This window comes from Artibeus jamaicensis, unplaced genomic scaffold (genome assembly GCF_021234435.1).
Source record: "Artibeus jamaicensis isolate MK-2021 breed Jamaican fruit bat unplaced genomic scaffold, CSHL_Jam_final contig_482, whole genome shotgun sequence".
Taxonomy (NCBI): Eukaryota; Metazoa; Chordata; class Mammalia; order Chiroptera; family Phyllostomidae; genus Artibeus; species Artibeus jamaicensis.
Genome location: NW_026521857.1, coordinates 84927 through 104987, shown reverse-complemented (window position 1 = coordinate 104987; position 20061 = coordinate 84927). Strand labels below are relative to the sequence as shown.

The 20061-nt window shown below is 37.0% G+C and overlaps 1 protein-coding gene across 1 annotated transcript in view; it reads right to left on the bottom strand.

Moving 5' to 3' along the window:
- Positions 1 to 483: 483 nt before the first annotated feature.
- ECI2 (enoyl-CoA delta isomerase 2) overlaps positions 484 to 20061 on the bottom strand; it is a 34326-nt gene continuing 14748 nt past the window's right edge. The window contains exons 4-11 of the mRNA XM_053668228.1: positions 19727 to 19825; positions 19305 to 19493; positions 17336 to 17405; positions 7984 to 8083; positions 7116 to 7236; positions 2887 to 2976; positions 1951 to 2094; positions 484 to 1346 (exon numbers count right to left, since the gene is read on the bottom strand). Coding sequence (XP_053524203.1) covers positions 1191 to 1346; positions 1951 to 2094; positions 2887 to 2976; positions 7116 to 7236; positions 7984 to 8083; positions 17336 to 17405; positions 19305 to 19493; positions 19727 to 19825 — 969 coding nt within the window. The 3' untranslated portion in view covers positions 484 to 1190. The remainder of the gene's footprint in view (positions 1347 to 1950; positions 2095 to 2886; positions 2977 to 7115; positions 7237 to 7983; positions 8084 to 17335; positions 17406 to 19304; positions 19494 to 19726; positions 19826 to 20061) is intronic.

The window sequence follows — 20061 nt, the reverse complement described above, 5'->3', positions numbered from 1 at the left end:
ATCCTAGGAAACAAAGTTAGTTCTCCAGATTTCCTGGTAGACACTCATTTTTCATCACAGAAATGCTGCCACCCCTTCCCATTGGTTATTTATGTAAAATACTTAATAGTGATTTTGTTAAAGAAAAAAAGGATAAAAAGGAGTGTTAGGAACAAGGGCACCTTTTATATGAACCTGGCTACTTTGCAAAATTGCAGTTACCTCAGCGATTTTTTTACGAAAAGTTTATCATGGCATCAGTGTAGCAGGAGAGTCAATTAGCTGCTTCACAATTTCCACCAGCATTCTTATGGGAAAGAAACCATTCCCACAAGTGGGGATCTAAGATAAATGCAACAAAACTACAAAATTCAGATTGTCTAGTAGTGGTAATTCTGAAAATGCATCTTTGGACTTTGGTAACTCTGGTGAATAAAAATTAGATGTGGAATTCTAAAATTGCCAGGTTGAACATGTTTCTCAATAAAGAAACAACACTGTGGGTGTTTTGGATAGAATTCTTTATTTGGTGTGATTGTCCCTTGCACACAGAATGTTACCATATTTGGCCATGCTCACTAAATACACCATGAAAACCAAAAATATGGCCCAGCACTCCCAAACACCATTAAGTGACAGCACTATCCCAGCAGAGAACTACTAGTTAGGTGTCATCAAATGCAATATGATCAACTGACTCCTGGGCAGGGTGGGAGCAGCAGCAGGGGCACCGAGGCCTTGCACATGGAGAGGGCAGAGGTGGCAACCTGGGGTGGAGAGGACTGTGGCCCCACACAGCTCCCACGCTCCTACTGGAGTCAGGAGTTCAACATGAAACTTATGTTAATTCTTTAAATTTTTAAAAAATTTATGGCTTTTTAGAGAGAGAAGGAATGGGGAGGGGACAGAAATATCAATTTTGTTCCACTTATTTATGGACTCATTTATGGACTGTATGTGCCCTAACTGGGGACTGAACGTGCAACTTGGCATATCAGGATGATGCTCTAATTAACAGGAATATCCAGCCAGGGCAAACGTATGTAAATTCTTAAAGCTTATTTAAGTTTTCATTAGGGCTCTAGTGAATCATTATAAATCATAATTCATCACTGAAAAAGGCACAGTGAAGTTCATTTAGTTCAAGTATTAGAAATCAGAAATCATAGCACATCTATTCCTTGAAACTTTTAACTTTCCTCTAGTAGTCATCACAGTTTTGCTTTTCTGCCTAAGAAGTTCATGACTGCATTTATGAATTCGTCAGAAGAGAATCTTTCTTGGAGGACACTACATTCTTCAGCATTAACAGCATGTAACTTTTCTTTCTCCATATTTCTGATGATCTGTTTTGAAATTCTCATGGACTATAAAAAATGAAAAACAACGATAGGTTTAAGAGGTATCCTAATAGAGTGGGAGTATTCTAAAATTCTAATTCTTGTTTCTTCATTGTTCATTTAAACCAGTTATACATTATGGTCTATGCGTAATATCAGAAAGTGCTTCTCAAACTTTAATGTGCATACAAATCACCTTAGGTACTAAAGCTTCTGGTTCCAGGACCACAATTCTGAGCAACAAAAATGTAAGAGCCATCAGTCACTAGCTATCTATCACATATGAAAACAAAGTGCTACATTAAGAATTTCCTAAAAATTCAACCTATCTTATCTACTTTCTCAACTAAATAAAAGACTAAAAGTGTTTGGCAAATACTGCCTATAATTCTCCTCAAAGTTTTCTCCATAAGGAACTGCCCCTCTGCCTTCGTACCATAGAAATGGAATGCCTATTTGATAAGTTTTTGTAAAAATCAGAATTGCTAACATTATTACAGTTATTTTTAATTGCAAATTTAGATGTACTCAAAGCCAAGCAAGGTATTTTTTTGGCTTGCTTATTCTCTTAAGGTAAATAGATTATTTCCATGTTTCATACAAGTAAGAAAACAAAAAAAGGAATACTAACATTTGCAGGGAGCTCTGAATATGCTTTCAGCCTGGCCCAAACTTCTTTCTGAAAAGTACTATCAGGAAAAACTTCAGTAACAAGTCCTTGAGCACAAGCTTCTTCTGCTGTTAACTTCTTTCCAAAAACAAGCATCTCTACTGCCTGAAATGAAAGGCAAGAAAGACTAAGAAATTAACTTTGAAATGTGAACTCAGCATGTAACAGAATAAAGAGATTTGAAAATATATACATTTACAACAAAACCCTAAGAGCAATGAAAATAGGCTCAATTCCTACTCCCTTTCAGGTCTTGAAGAATGTTTGCTGAGCCTTTCCCCATGCCCATCTCTCCAGCCTTGTCATGACCCCTTTGGAACCATGTACACAGAGTTTGGGCAATTATGTTTCCATAAACTCAGTGACAGGTCTGAGCAGCCACTTAACTGCTCTAGGAGCCTTAGTGCCCAGTTAAAACCAGCTGTTGACTGGAAGTGGAAAACCCCCTGGGGCCTCCATCTACTGGTACTTCACATGATCCTGGAAATAAAGATGCCACTGTATCACTTTCAGCAGATGATGCTTATCCAGGAAGAATTTAAGAAGAGGAATGAGCCCCGTAGACTGAGGGAGGTTGGCGCAGCCCTGGTCCTTCACCTGAAGAATACCACCCAGCTGTGGAGGATGCAGCTGTGCCACTTGTGATGCCTCTGGCACTCAGCAGCTGGCTGAACGATCAGTTTCCCCGATTTGGGGAGCTGCAGAGACAGTTTCTAATTTCCCTCCATACCAGACATTTCCCATAGGCTGGTTTTTCATATTTAAGACTCTTAGGAGTTGAGGAGCAGATGACTTGTTTCTCTTTTGTTTGAATTATCAAGTGAAAAAAGAGAGAGTATTACTTGTGGAATGGAGATGAGTCATTAAAACTTATTTTTCAAGGTTTCCAAAGGTTACCTTGGCAGGACCCATTATCTTCGGAAAAGTGTAAGAAGAGCATCCTTCTGGACTTAGGCCTAGTTGACTAAAAGGAGCATGAAATGTTGCCTATTTAGAGAAAAATAAGTAAATAAGTAACTTTTCAAGTGATTTAAAAAAAATCATTACTTACTTAGTTGAGAAACTTTTTAAAAAAAATTAGTATTATTGCCCTGGCTGATATAGCTCAGTGGGTTGAGCACGGGCCTGTGAAGCAATGGGTCATCAGTTCGATTCCCAGTCAAGGCACATGCCTGGGTTGCAGACTAGGTCCCCAGCAGGGGGTGTGCAAGAGGCAACCACGCATTGATGTTTCTCTCCCTTTCTTTCTCCTTCCCTTCCCTTCTCTCTAAAAATAAATAAATTTTTAAAAATTAGGATTATTGTGGTATTATATACTTACAAAATTCACTCTTTGAATGTATGCAGTTTGATGAGTTTTAACAAATATATAGTTATGTAGACACCACCAAAATCAAGATCCAGAATATTCCCATCATCCCTGAAAGTTCCCTTGTGTCCCTCTGCAGTCATTCATTCCTCTCACCCCAAACAACCTCTGATATATGTGTCCCTAAAACGGACTTTTCTAGAAAGTTATATAAATGGGATCTTATACTGTGTAAGGCTTTCATCCTGAGCATAAGGCTTCTGAGAGTCATTGTTTGTTGTGTGTGTTACTAGTTTGTCCCTTGCTATTTCAAGTAGTATTCTTAATGACTTCTGAGAGTCATTCTTAATGACTTCTGAGAGTCATTGTTTGTTGTGTGTGTTACTAGTTTGTCCCTTGCTATTTCAAGTAGTATGAATGTCTTAATTTGTTCGGCCTTGCATTAGCTCAAGCCATCAGGGTTATTTCCAGTCTTTTGGCCTTTATAAATAAGGTTGTTATGAACATTTGTGTACAGGTCTCTGCAGGAACATGTTTTCAATAGTTATGGATAAATAGCTAGGAGAGGAATTGTTGGGTTGTGCAGTAAACATATGGTCTAACTTTATAAGAAACTGCTAAACTATTTCCAAATTGTTGTACCATTTAACATTCCCATTAGCAATGCCTGAGTTCCAGTTGCTCCACATCCTAGCTAAACCTTGTTAGTATCGGTCTTTCTAACTTTACCTGTTTCAGTGGGTACGTAGTGGTATCTTCGTGTGGTTTCAGTTTACATTTATTTCCCTAATGATTAATAACATTGTGCATCTTTTCATAAACTTATTAGTAATTTGTACATTTTTGGTGAAGTAACTACTATAAGTACTTTGCCCACTATTTTTAAGTTAGATAGTTTATCTTTTTATTATTGAGTTGTAAAAATTCTTTATATATTCTGGTTAATAATCATTTTCTCAATGGTGTCTTCCTTGTATGTTTTTAAGAGCTGTTTATACTTTATTTTCTGTAGGCTACTTATGTCTCTCCATCATCTATTTTTATATTAAGTTGTTGACCTATCACTTTTTAGATGCATTTTAAAAATATATTAGAGAGATTAGCCATTATTATGTGAATAAAAAAAGTTTTCTCAATGTCATCTGTCTAAATTCTGCCCCAGAGGTTTTTTGACTGGCTTTAAATACTAGAAACTATTTTAATATTGGTTATTTAAAATATAGTCATTGTTTGTTTTTTTAATATTTCAGAAATATTGCTGTTTCTTGATGAATACTGATGATATATAAACAATATTTGGGCTTCATTTCCCATAATCATATATGATGTTTTTATTTTAATGAATATTGTTAAAAGATGTAATTATATAATGTACACAGCATATCGCTCAAAATAGTAAAAACATAAAATAAAATGTTACCAATGTTTTCTCTCCCTTCTCCCCCAAAAGAAAGCTTATTCAGGAAAACATACTGAGAAGTCACAGCCTAAGAAACATAGCAGTAAACTGAAACAAGAAAACCACAAACAGGTACATACACAGTTGATGATAAGCAGCATTTAACTTATAATAAGCATGTTGTAGGCAAGCATTTAGCTTATCTGTAGAAATGGAGCCGTAGATGTAGCTAACGGTTTAGTCTGATGCTTTGGTGTCAGACTGCTTAGTGGCTCTGTGCATTCCTTAACCAATCTGTGCCAGCAAGCCCGTCTGCGGACTGGGGTTGAGGGCCCCTGCCACAGGGCTGCCTGGGCGTTACGTAAATGTTGCGCTGCACACCAACAGAGTGCCTATTACAGAGTGACTATTCAAATATTTATCATTTTTATGATTTCAACTTTTTTACTAACTTGTACAATAAAGGTACCATTTGCTGATGGAGAAACTAGTAAGAATTCACTATTACTCATAATAAAGAATAATTTGGTTCTATGGGTTAAATGTTAATCCCCATTAAATATGGTATTTATTCATGAAGGTAATAATGATAAATCCTATAAAAAGAATTCCTCTCTACTGGTCTACTGGTTCTTTCTTCTGCATCTTTCCCTAATTTAAAATTAAAACCTGTTTTAATTCATTTGGGTGAACTCTTAACAATAGTCACTATTTGTGAGATATTTTACTTTGGGCCAAATCTCAGCATTAAAAACATGTATATGTTTACATTTGTATTTAATATATTAAGTGTATTTTAAATATATATTTACATATATGTTCTCTGATTTCATTTTAATTCCAACTTACATAAGAAAATGGAAGTCCTAGAAATCTTAAAAAAATAATGTATATGACAGTCATTTTGATTACAGTGGGTCAATCAGGACAAGGTTCAAATATAATATTTCCCCTATAAGTAGTGAAGAATGAGACCCCCAAATTCAGGCCACGTTATTCCTCATGCCATGTCTGTTCAAAGCAGGTCAATTAATTGGTCATTTAACACAAATAATGTGACCAAGCACTATTGACTTCTGCCTTTGAGCAGAAACTTCCACCTATAAAAGTTAGGCATTGTAGCTCCTAGGATTTCATTTGCTCCCATTATGGGAAAATTATTAGTAAGAATCAGATATGCCAACTTGCCCACCTGGTTAAGTGGGATGCAGTAAAAGACAAACCAAAGAGTGAAGGGCATTATTATGCAGTCCCATGTATCAGTCAGTGGGGAAAACACCTCCGAACACAACCAGGAATCTTGTGAGTGGTAAAAACCACAAGTTTCCCACCAGGTTGTAGATCAGCAAATCTTACCATCACGTAAGCAAGTGTCACTCTAAAGTCAGATAACCCTACAAGTGGTTATTAGTTCCACAGTGAACGTTCTAGGGTAAGAGCTCTAAGATAAATGTTCATCAGATACTTGCTTGTAAGGACAAAAATTGGGAACAGTCAAGGGTTCCAACAGTCAGAGACTGGTTAAATTAATAAGTTAAGTAACTCAAACGTTGCTCTGGCCAGTGTGGCTCAGCTGGTTGAGAAGTCGCCCCATACACCAAACGGTTGCAGGTTCGATTCCCAGTCAGGGCTCATCCCTAGGTTGTGGGTTCAATTCCCTACTGGTGTGTGTATAGGAGGTGACCAGTTGATGTTTCTCTCTCACATCAATGTTTCTCCCTTCCTCTCTCTTTAAAATCAATAAACATATTTTAAAAATAATAAAAAAAGAACATTAGCACTGGTTATCTCTGAGTGGTCAGAGATGATTTTTAACTTTTTTCTTTGTACTTTTCCGTATTTTTCAAAGTTTTATTTTCTACTGTGACATATACTGAAGTAAGAATAGAAATTAAAGTCTATGTAATTCAATGGTGAACACAACACTAAATTGTGTTTTGGGCAAGTTTCTCTGAGCTTACATTTTCTTATCTGCAAAGGAGGGAGTGAGAGTTGATAATGCTCAAATGTTGTCTTCATATTCTAAAATTCTAAATTCTAGAGTTCATTTACTTAGGGAAAAAAGTATCAAATAATCCACTAGTATAACCTGCAAAGATTCTACTCTCCTCTCCTCCAACAAGCTTTCAAGGTCTCTGGACCTTACAGTATTATAAAAATTAAATTTGTTGCATAATTAGATTAAAATATAGAAACAAGAGTTGAGACAATGCTCACAACAATACTGATGTTTAGAAAAATTCAACTTAAAAACTCAAAATAAAATGAGTCAAATTAGAATAATTCTTTGGAAAAATTTAAATTTAGCCCATTCAACAACAACAATAAAAACATCTGTTTTACTACAAGCAACAATAAAGGAGAATTCAAAGGATCTCATTTTTACTTGCATTAATAAGTTTCTGGGAACTAACTTACCTTGTCGGAGGCAAACACAGCATCGAACAGCCCAAGGATGGTGACGCCGATTCCCACAGCTGGACCATTTACCACTGCAATCAGTGGCTTAGGAAAATCTATAAAACTGTTTACAAAATTCCTACAAATAAATACAAAAGCATGTTTAAATGTTCCAAAGCAGCATTACTGAAGTATAGGCAAGACAGCAGGACTCTAGAATAACAACAGTTTCTGGCTAGGCTGGGTGTTTCTACATCACCAAGTGCCTCCCCTCTTGTCACACCAGATTCATCCAGGACACCCATCTGAATGGCAGCTGATGGAAGCTCACAGTGAGCCCTATAATTTGACCTTGGTTTAAATATTGTATTCTGGGAAGTTAGGTCAGGACTGTAACCCAGCTGTAGACTTAGAGATTAAGATGGAAGACTAAGTATACACTGCAATATTAGAACTCAGAGGGGCAGGCTCAGCAAGGATAAACAAAATAGGAAGAGAGAAGCCTTACATCTTCTGTGCTTTTTGAGACTACTTCAGTCTTCTCTAACCAGTAATCATAGAAGTCATGCATTCCTCTGGCTGGATGGTAATTTGCTAAACTCCTCTGCTTCAATATGAGAGAATTCTATTTACCTTATTTACTACAGTTTAGTTTTATGCTTTCCAATCCAATCTTATGTAGGACAGCAGGATGAGCAGGTAACAGAAGTTAAAGTGATAGAATGAATGACTACCTATTGAAAGAGGCAGTCTGGAGAAATATGTATGTTCAAGGTCACAATTAATTACACTGACACAAAAAATACTTATTTTACTTTTGTTTAACTAAATGCCAGTTTGATGAATACAGATGAGCCCTTTAGGATCAGACAAATGGTACTCTTACCTCAGTAAAACAAGTTCATTTTTAATTTTCTCCTCTATTCCACCAGGAGTAATACTGAGGTTAGTCAGATCAGTCCCACTACAGTAATAGTCACCATTTCCTGTAATTAAAATCACAAACTCACCATTTATTCATTCTATAATTACTGAGTATCTACTATGTACCAGGCTATGCCAAGCACTGGAAACACACTGGTGACCCAGCTCTCGTTCTTGCCCCAATGTACAGATTAACGAGTAAAAAAGACACTGATCTTATAACACATTGATAAATGTAAGCAATACAACTAGGATACAAAGGAGAGGTACATGATGATGATGTACGTGTATTTCACAGGGGCTTTGGTCTAACTGGGGAGCTTAGGTAAGGGACTTTTCTAAGGAAGAACAACTGAACTGAGATCTGAAGGACAGGCAAGGTTAGCTAGAAAAAAAGGTGTGGGAAGAATATCCATGCAGAGGAAATAGCACACGCCAAGGTTCTGTGGAGAGGGTAGCCCCGGTGGTTATGACGAGTTCAAAGCAGTGCCACTGTGCCAGAGCAGGAGAAGCCCCGGGGAAGAAGCTGGTGTAGGATGAGGATAAGCAGGACACAGCACTCGAGTCTTTGTAGCTCCTTCCTTCGAAGAGCCAAGGTGGTGTTTTCTTTTTATTTATTTTAAAGTATAATACATACAATAAAATGACCAGTTTTAAAGACTCAGTTCAGTGATATCTGATCATCGTAAATACCTGTGTGATCACAATCCAAAACAAGAGATAAAACATTTCCATCACCCCAGAAAAAGTTCTCTCAAGCTCTTTTGCAGACATAATACCACCTCATCCTGTCCTGAGGCTCTCTGGCTTCAGTCTCCATCGTTTTGCCTATACAGAACTTGGATAAGACAACACAATATCTACTTTTTTGTGTCTGCCTTCTTTGCTCAACCATCCTTTAAATCAGATTCACCGTGTTTTTGTATGTATCGGACATTCACTCCCGTTTATTGCTGAGCAGCATTCCATTGTATGAATAGTCCACATGTTCATTCATCCACTGATTGACTGGTGGACCTTTTGTTGTTTTCAATTTTTGGCTACTGTGAAGTAGGGTACCACGATTGTTCTTGTACAATTTTTTAATAGACATATCCTTAATTTACCTTCAGTAATTGCCTAGGCGTGGATCGGTGTGTCACTGAGCTGATGTGTAACTCTAACAAGTTGCCGACTAACACTCTAAAGTGTTCTCATATCAGAAATGCCTAAGGGCTCTGGTTGCTCCACATTATCACCAATATTTGGTATTGCTTGTTTTTGGATTTTAGCCATTCTAGTGGGTGACATATTACACTGTAGTTTTAATGTGTATTTCTTGGATGATTAATGACATTGAGCGCCTTTTCATTTTTTTTTTAATGAAAGGTCTAAGTTTTTATCCAGGTTTTTAAATCTGGAAGTTCATCTTAATAATTTGTAGGAATTCTTTATGTATTCTGAATATTAGTCCTTAATCAGATTTATGCATAGCAAATATTTTTCCCCAGCTTGTAGCTTTATGTTCATTTTATTACTATTGTCTTTTGATAAGCAGACATTTCAAATTTTGATAGTCTAATTTGTAAATTGTTTCTTTTATGGTTAATACTTTTTTCTGTCCTTGCCTACTCCAAGGTCACAGGATGACCTTCTGTTCTAGAAGCTTTATTTATGTTCTATGTTTAGATAATTTTTAAATTCATTTTTGTGTAGGGTGTAAGACAGCACTGAAGTTCATTTCCCCCCATATGGAAACTTAGTTGTTCTGGCATCGTTTTGTTAAATGATTTTCTTTCTCCACTGATTGCCTTGGTGCCACTTAAGAGTTTTGAGTATAGTGAAGAGTACACTGTGCATGGGAGAAAGGAGGGCAAAAGAGGATCAGAGAGACTAAACAGGGACTCACCATTTCAGACAAGAGTCCATGGTGGCTTGTACTAGTGCAGAGAAGGCAGAAAAAAAAAGAACTGATTCTAGAGATATTCATAAAGTGAAATGAGATTAGACTAGACGTGGGAAGCGAGGAAGGGCCAAGGGTCAATAACGAATGTTAGCATTCTGATCTACATGATAGTGCAGATGCGGAACCACCACTGTGATTTCGAAAACTGAAAAAGATCCAGGCAGAGAGATGTGGGAGGTGACACCCATTAAGAAGTACCAGGTGGGTACACCAGGCTAAAGTCCTGTGGGAGTGTCCTGAGATACCAACACAGGAATCACTGGCATATATATACGACTGCTGTTGAAGTGTGGGCATAAACGAGAGGGTCCAGGGAGGACACAGAGCAAGGAAAGAAGAGTGCCTGGGGTTCAATCTTCAGGAACCTCCGATTTGATGGCCACAGAGAAGATGAACCAGCAAGGGAGATTAGAGGGTGCAACCAGGGACAGGGAGAAATCAGGGGCAGGCTCTGCCACCCGAACCTAGGGAAGACAGAGCTTAAGAAGGAGGGGAAGTCAGATAAAGCCTAAAAAAATATCTGAGAATTTAATTATACAAACGTCTGGAAAGGCCAAAGCAAAAAATGGAGATTGCACTGGAATGGGCTAGTTTCAAAGATAAGATTTAAAGAATGAACATTTCTTTTTGTAGTAGGGCTTTACACAGTTATATGTGAGGTACTAAAAGCAAAGCTATATTTAACTTCAGTACTATTATTATATAATAAATTTATTCCTCAATTTTTTTCCTGTTTCCACCAGAAACAAATAGTGTCATAAATATTATTTTCAATAATTTTATGAACAATTAATCTATTCCAAAAAATTTATGGTGATCTTCCATATATATACACAATACATTAAGAGCTGACCTGTCCTGTGGACTCAAAATAGAAGTCAAATGTGGCCATCAAATCGGAGGTTCCTGAAGATTGAACCCCAGGCACTCTTCTTTCCTTGCTCTGTGTCCTCCCTGGACCCTCTCGTTTATGCCCACGCTTCAACAATAGTCGTATATATATGCCAGTGATTCCCGTGTTGGTGTAGCAGGACACTCCACAGGACTTTATTTTGAGTGATGAACCATAAAAAAAAAAGGAATGGTGCCTGAGAGTTCTGAAAAAAATAAAAGAGAAGACCATAACCATTAAAAAATGATGCCATCAGAAGGAGCAGAAGAAGAAGGGACATTGCTATAAATGCAATGAGGGTACTGGAGTACAGGATTGAGACAACTGAGCAAAATAAGTGGAAGAGAACAGAGTTAAGAATTCAGAGAAAATAATAGGTAACAGACTCAGCAGACCAGACATTTCTTTTTCATAATCAGAATTTCTTTCAAAGAGAACAGATCAGTTGAAACAAAAACATTTGGAGATATTATCAAAGAAAACTTAAAATAAGGCCTTAATAATCAGTTTTTAAAATCTATGCATTACCTAGGAAAAAGTGATAAAAATGGGAAAGGATCCCATGGCCATCTAAGAGAAAAAATTATCTTAAGACCATTTTTAAGGGTTAAAAAACAAAATTAATGGTAGCCTCAAACTTCTCCCCAGCAACATTCAATGCCAGAAAAATAGGGGCTTTATTTAACAGACCATACACTTGGAAGAGAGGTGTAGGGATGTCAGGACATTCGTGTTCACTTCCTTGGCCTTCATAGAGACAACCAACAAATGCTGTCCAAAGGGAATGATACAAGCTACAGATGTTGATGTGTACCACATAAACCCATGAAAGTAATTGCTAAAAGCAGTAAAAAACTTCCAAACTATGAGAAGTAAAACACAAACAAAAAGAAATACAGACTCTGAAATAAAAAATAACAAAGAAAGCATTATAAATAGAAAGCATGTAAGACACCCAAACTAAAACATCTCTGTCATATGCACTAGTCTAAACAGGTGAATGCACCTATATAAGAAAAAGATTGCATCAAAGGAGGAAAACCCAAAAACATCTGCATGAAACACAGCCAATAAAAAAATAATCCAGAAAAAATGTAAAGTTAAAAAATGGGTACAGGTTTGCAGACAAGTGTAAACAGTACTGAAGCAGATGTTGTATTAATATTTGACAAGGTTGTTTTTTCAATGCGAAAAGCATTAAATAAGCTACATGGCCATTTGGTAATAAAGAATAAACTCCACAGTGAAGGTCTAACCATAAATCTTTCAATATCATTAAGACAAAACTTACTTTAAAGCAAAAGCTTTTTTTTTTTTGGACACAAAGGAGAAACTAACAGAAACACAATAGTAATAGATGCCCCCAATTCATTTTTTTCAGCCCAAGACAGAGTCACTATAAGAAAAAAAAAAAAGAATTTGGGGAATCTAAACACATAAATCAGAAAGACAAGTCCAACTGACATATTTTAAATTCTGTACCTTAAGAGTAAAGAAAAACTTAAATTTTTTTCACATAATTTATTATATTATAGATTACCACATGTAAAATAGCATGGAACTTACTTTTGAAGTTCTGGATGATTAAAAAAATTGGCCATTTTCTACTTTACCTTCAAGACAGAGATATCAATAGATAGCAATATACACTAAAGTTTAATATACTCTAAAAAACTAAAACTAGTAAAACTGATCATCACTGATTATAATGAATAAAGCTAGGAGTTAACAACAGAAATGAAAACTTTCTAGAAATTAAAGAAACTATTATTAAGTAATGCCTAGATCAGAGGAAATAGAAGCCAAAAGTATAGAAAATAACTAATAAAAGCACTATTTCTCAAAACTTAATCTTTCAATTTTCTCACCTATAAAGTAGAGTAATAAATAATAGGGCCTACTCTTATAGGGTTTTTGCAAGAAAGCTTAGAAAAATTAAAAAATTAAAAGAAAAACATAAAGAGAATTAAAGTGTTTAGAGTGCCTGGCCATCAGAAAGTATTACCAGTATATAACTATTAAACATGATCATTGTTACTAAACTCAGAATTTTACTTTTAGTAGTACTAATATTTAGTACTTAGTAATACTACCAATATTTAGTAATACTAGTACTTAGTATTACTAAAATTTAGTAATATAAATCTATTGCTATAGATATTTTGCATGTTAGTTGAAAGACATACATCCAAATTTATTCATTGCAACACCTTTTAATTTTTATTTTCACTCAAGGATATTTTTCATTGCTTTTAGAGGGACAGGAGGGAAGAGAGAGAAACATCAATGCGAGAGAGAAGCATCATTTGGTTGCCTACTGTACACACCCAGACCAGGGCCCAAACTCACAACCTTTCGATTACAGCAGGGGTCCCCAACCTCTGGGCCATGGAGTGGTGCTGGGCTGGGCCTGTTAGGAACTGGGCCACACAGCAGGTGGTGAGTTTGAAATGTAATGTGCTTGACGCATCCTGAAACCATACCCCGCTTCTGTGGAAAAATTGTCTTCCATGAAACTGGTCTCTGGTGCCAAAAAAAAGTTGGGGGACCACTGGATTACAGGATGATGCTATAACCACCTGAGCCCAACCAACTGAGGCTGTGGCTGCAACACCATTTTAAAAGCAAGAGAGTAAGTATAATCTACATGTTCCTCAATAGGGGAATGATAAAAGCAATGATAAAATCCAAAAAATTTAATACTTTGTAGCCCTGAAGAGAAAAATGTGCAGGTACAGATGAAACAGGTTTTCAGGAAATGTTAAGGAAGTTGGGTATAATATTCATGTATTACATGCTTCCTTTTCTGTTTTAAAAAAAAGTGGAGGAAAACTAACATACACTGTTTGCACAGTATGTACACAGACACTTCCTGAAAGGCATCAAGGGGAACTGAACTTTCCTACGGAGCAGGACTGGGGTTCCACGGAGAGTGAGATTTAGTTTTGTCATGTACTTTTCATACATTTTGGTTTTGTAAAAACCATGTGCTTATATTATACTTGTGTTAAAAACAGTTTAAAAAATATCAATCATTCTCTGGTATTGAACAAATGCTACTTCTAGACTACTGTTTTTCTCATCTTCACTCTCCTTAGTTACCTGGGCATTCACATGGACTATGAGGGCTGTCTTCGACTCTTTGCTTTCATTTGTCCCCTAGAATCAGCTATTAGATTTCTCTCTCTTCCTCTCTCCTTCTTAATAAAAGCTATCTGATACCTCTAGATAATACTTATTTTACAACTTTTAATGATAATGGGGAAAAATCACTTCTGCTTCTGCCAAGCCAACTTCTAACAAGTTTCTGCTGTGTGCCATGCCCATTACCTGCATTATCTCATGTCATCTTCTCAACCACTTCAATGGGGTTAATAAAACACTGCCTTCTCCATTCGGAACGAGAGGTCACCCATAGGTAGTAAGGCATGAATCCAGAATTTAACCTCAAGTTGATCTCAGTCCCCACTAAGCATGGTGCCCCTTCCAAATCCAAACCTTCATTTTCCTTATTCTCACCCACTCAGGTCCATGGGCATCCATCATATTTTCCAGTTATAATCACAGCACTGACATAATTTCTAATGTTTTTTATTATACCTTATTTTCTGTATTATTGGCCTTTCCACAATTATACTTTTTAATGCTTGTCTTATTTACAGTAGTGGCTATTCTGTAATTTGCTTTATTATGCTATTATGGCAACATAATTTGGAATGTTTTCTTTTTTAAAGTATATTTTATTGACTATGCTATTATGGTTGTCCAATTTTTTCTTCCCTATATCCCCCCTTTGCTCTGCACGCCCCCACCCTCCAGCATTCTTCCCCGTCCTTAGTTCATGTCCATGGGTTGTACGTATAAGTTCTTTGGCTTCTCCATTTCCTATACTTCTCTTCACCTCCCCCTGTCTACTTTGTCTACTAATTATGCTTCTTATTCCCTGTACCTTTTCCCCTATTTTCCTCTCCCCCTCTCCCCACTAATAACCCTCCATTTGATCTCCATTTCTGTATTTATGTTCCTATTCTGGTTGTTTTTTTTTTAAGTTCCGTTATTGATAGTGGTAAGTTTATTGTCATTTTCCTGTTCATAGTTTTGATCTTCTTTTTCTTGGATAAGTCCCTTTAACATTTCATATAATAAGGGCTTGGTGATTATGAACACCTTTAACTTTACCTTACCTGGAAAGAATTTTATCTGCCCTTCCATTCTAAATGATAGCTTTGCTGAATAGAGCAATCTTGGATGTAGGTCCTTGCCTTTTATGACTTGGAATACTTCTTTCCAGCTTCTTCTTGCCTGTAAGGTTTCTTTTGAGAAATCTGCTGATGGCCTTATGGTAATTCCTTTGTAGGTAACTCTCTCCTTTCCTCTTGCTGCTTTTAAGATTCTCTCCTTACCTTTAATCTTGGGCAACTTAATTATGTTGTATGCTGGGAACCACCCTGCCTGGTTTCAGAAGCTGTAACCCCCCCAAGGCTAAGGCTGAGTGAGTGAGCTTTGGACCATAAGCCACTAAGGAGACAAAGCTTATCTCCCTGGCAGAAGTGTTGCTTCTGCCCCCTTTACTTCACCCCACCTGACCCCCAATGCTTGATCGGTTAGCCAATGATGGGTAGGAATCCTCAAGGGAGGAACAACTTAAGACAGGCATGATCATGGGGAGGTCCCAGGGAAGGACTTAGGGGGCTATAACTAAAAGGGGTGATGGACCCTTGCCCCTCAGCTTTGACATAGCCCAATCCTCATTCTGTCTGGGAGAAGTCTCCTAATCTCTTGGCTGCCTCATTTCCCCTGCCTGACTTAAGCCTGAAAAAATGACAGAGGGCAGTCTAGCCCTGTACTGGAAAGGGTAGGTTCCCTAGGTGATCAGGCCTGAGAAAGAATATATAAAATCCTGTGAAACCTGCTTTGCTAAGAATGCTCTCAATTAAATATAAGGGTCCAAGCAGGAAATGAGTTTGTTTCTCAAAGTTTTCTAGCCCTTTAGCTCACAGACCCTGACTCAGAATAAGCCCTTGTAGTTCTTCGTATGCTACCTATTATTTGATCCTTACTGCCTGACAATGATTAATGAGCTTTACCTGTATTCCTGTGCATACTGAACCCAATAAAAGCCTGTCGAAGCAAGGGCACTCGTCCTCTCCTTTTAAGAGGGTAGCCATGCTGTCCCTTTTCCTCCACAGGACTCGGTAGTCCATGTGAATTTGTCTTGTATCTCATCCATAACGCTGCAGACACTGAGGCCAGTGCCCGCATCAATTGTGTCTTGGTGTGTTCCTCCTTGGGTTCAATTTCTTTGGGACTCTCTGGGCTTCCTGGAAGTCTATTTTCTTCACCAGATTAGTGAAGTTTTCCTTTATTATGTGTTCAAATAAGTTTTCAATTTCTTGCTCTTCCTCTTCTCCTTCTGGCAGCACTATGATTTGGATGTTGCAACACTTAAAGTTGTCCCAGAGGTTCCTAAGCCTTTCCTCATTTTTTTGAATTCTTCTTTCTTTATTCTGTTCTAATTGGATGTTTATTTCTTCCTTTTGTTCCAAATTATTGATTTGAATCCCAGTTTCCTTCTCTTCATGTTGGTTCCCTGCACATTTTCCTTTATTTCACTTTGTATAGCCTTCCTTTCTTCCTTCATTTTGCAATCAAGCTCAATCAACTTTGTGAGCATCCTGATTTCCAGTGTTTTGAACTCTGCATCAGAGGTTATCTATCTCCTCGTTACTTAGTTCTTTTTCTGGAGTTTTGATCTGTTATTTCATTTGGGCCATATTTCTTTGTCTCAACACACCAGTCTGAATGAATGTTTGTTTAATTCCTTGGCTCTCGAAGTTCCATGATGTTTGACTTTCTGGCAGTTCTGGTTGTTTACTGTTTTTAAATTCAATGTTATCCTTCTTTTGGTTGTGTGAGAAAGCAAAACATTTCTACTATGCCTCCATCTTGGCCGGAACTCCCTAATTTAGAATGTTTTCACATTTTCACAACTCTAAGTAATGCTTCAAAGATTATCTTTCTTACATTAAGACCTTTCCCTTTGTTAAATACCCAATTTTAGTACCAATAGTATGTTTCTTACCAATATACATCTGCTTTTTATAGATATCAGCTTTGTGTCTATTAAATTTTTCATATATTTAGGAATTAGAGTATCTAGTACCCAAAAAGATCTTAGAGCTTATATAGTTAATTTCCTATCTAGTAGGAAGTCCCTCAAAATAAATATTTAATTAAGGAACTTAAGAAAGGTTCTGTTCTTCTTCAACTACTTGTAAATCACCCATTCTCACTTCTGAAATCTAATATGCCATTACCTCCTTTTTATCCTTTGTCCAAAATGTCCTCTTTACCCAATGTTGCTTCACTGTCTTTGAAATTTTCATGGATTTATCATGTCTATGTGGATTCCCCATGCACATATATTAGTCTTTGGTTTTCTCCTGCTTAAAAAAATAATTTAAGAAAATGTCTTACCTGTTAAAACAGTTAGGACTGAGTCATCCTTGCCTGCAGCTTTAAGTGCAAGAATGATTTCTTGATACATCTGTATAAAAGGGGGGAAAAGAGGAAAAGAAACCCTGAAAATGATAACCATCACCCAGTAGACTCCCTAAATGCCAGTCTGCAAGCCTGTTCTCTGCAAAGTGCCAAACATTTATATTGGTTGTATTTAAGTGATCAAAAAACTAGCCCAATGAACTCGAAAGAACTGTCATTCCTTTTACAATTACTTGTATTATGTACTAAGTGCTATAGTAGATGCTGGGAGAATACATGCACTTTTTTCTTAAATCCTCACCCGAGGATATGTTTACTGATTTTAGACAGAGAAGAAAAGAGAGAAACATCAATTGGTTGCTTCGGGACACTCCAACCAACTGAGCCACCTAGCCAAAGTTCCATTTTTTGCCAAAAGTAAGATGCAATCCTTGAGCCTTTGGAATTAATAGAAGAGATAACTCTAAACTGGGTGGGAAGTACAAAGTAGCAGGGGCGCTCAGAGAAGTAGCTGATACTTATGTAGGGTAGACAGAATGGGAGGTGGCCAGAGTAAAATTTCCTCAAAGCACTTTTTCAACTGCAACCTCAAGAAAGAACACAAATATCCCAGGCAGTCTGGGAAATATTAATGAGTATTTTAAAAGGCTGGGATTTCTAAGACACTGTAAGGATAGTGAAGCCCAACAGGCCCAATATTTTAAATCAGCGACATTTCTGAAAATCTTGGATATGTAGCTTTTCATGCATTTAACACAGGTGCAGTTTCTACAGTGTGGAAGAGAATGATGAGGAGGGCTGATATTCATAGATACACAGACACTAAGAAAAGAATGCATAAACTTCAAAATATATGAATAAAGACAAAATCATTTCCATTGAGGGAGGGAACAAGGAAGTCATTTTAGTGTTATTACAGTTATGATGATACAGCACAACAGGGTAACTAACTGGCAAGAGCCAGGATTAGGAGGTGGATATACTGGGGTTTCAAGTCAGGTTCTCCTGCATATTAGTTGAGTGAATTTGAACAAGTTACCACTTACTCTATTTGTTTTATTGTTAAATAACAACAGTAGACTCCTTGTGGGAACCAAACAAACCTCTGCATAAAAAGGGCTGACACATATTAAGCTCTGTAATGAGTAGCTAATACTACTATCATTACTACGATAACATAGAAATGACTCAGGATAAAAGGAAAGACAGTTTTGAGAACCAAATGTTTTATTAATTGAATGGCACATTCAACTTTATCAAATTCTTATTTAAGACTATTTTAAGTTAGTATGTTCTTTCTACTATGTAGATGATAAGCCCAATGAAAGGGCTTGTAGCCCTCTCAAATTTTACTACTAGTTGAGCACCAAACATCCAATTAACTCCCTATAATTTGTTTCAAAGTGAAAGAAATAATGTGATTATTTTTACTATCATTCTAGTTCAATGGCAGACTCAGAAACTAAAGTTGCCCTTGTGAAATAGCACATTTCAAGCAGAGACGAGTTATGATCTGTTTCAGATGAAGTCCTTCTCTTCTTTCTCCTTCTACTTATAGGAAATAAAGCTCCGTACAGGTAGAACATTACTCACTCTCAAGTCTAAGTGACATGAAGATACTTCTGGGGACAATCTATACCAACCTCAAAGAACCTCTACACACATCCTCTTATATTAATGTAGGTTTCATTTATTTAGTTTATCTGTGCTTCTCCCATTGAGAAAATTATAGTTCCTTTTGGACATGTAGAACCTACCTGAAGCTCACAAATTCTAAATAATGGAGGCCTAGCTCTGTTGTATAAAGAAGTAACTGCAATTTCTAATCTTCCTGCATAAATCAAACGAGATAACACAAAAATAGCAACGACACTGAAACACGAGCTTTGAGGGTAACAGGAGAAGGAAAAAAAGGAGGAAGAACCCTCAGGGAAGGTGATGTCACCTGAGTACTGATTGCATTCTTTTTGGTGGGCCGGTTCAACATGATCTTTGTGATGCCATCTTCAGAGGTCACCACCAGGTTTTCATATTCCGGTTGTTTCCTGTCTGCTACAGGCTTCACTTGGCTAGAGGACGTAGATGAAGAACTCAAACTGGACACCAAGTCCACATAGCTCTGCTTGGCAGTTTCCTGAAGAGAAGATGACAAATAATTTAAGCCCAAGGTCAATGAATAATTATTTTGAGAAACTTACAATACTGATAAGTAGCACCTTGCAATGAAGAAAGAACAGAGGTTCTGATTCAATAGAGTTACATGAAGATCTTGAATGCTCCATCTATAATGGATTGATAATGAGAAACACCCAACTTCCTTTAGGAGTACAGGAAGTAAAATAAAAGTAAAATAACAAATAAATTTACCTTGGGCAGTCTGCCAAAAGCATTCCTTGCATCCCATTTAGCTTTATTAATAAACTCAAACACACCTGGTTTGGGCATTATACAAGGTCCTTCAGTGACCTGTGAAAAGAACAGGGGCAATTATTAGACAAATGTCCATGCAGATTGGAACCTTAAATTTTAAGATCCATAAAACACACAACTAAGATGAATGTGCCTTCCCTACCAAACAGTTTCGCAAGGTACATAAAACAATCTGAACTTTCCCCTTGTTTCTCTTTGATACTGTTGCTCAAAAGGCACAAACAACAGAAAGAAGGCTGGAGAGACAAAATTTCCATTGGCTATGAGTCCCT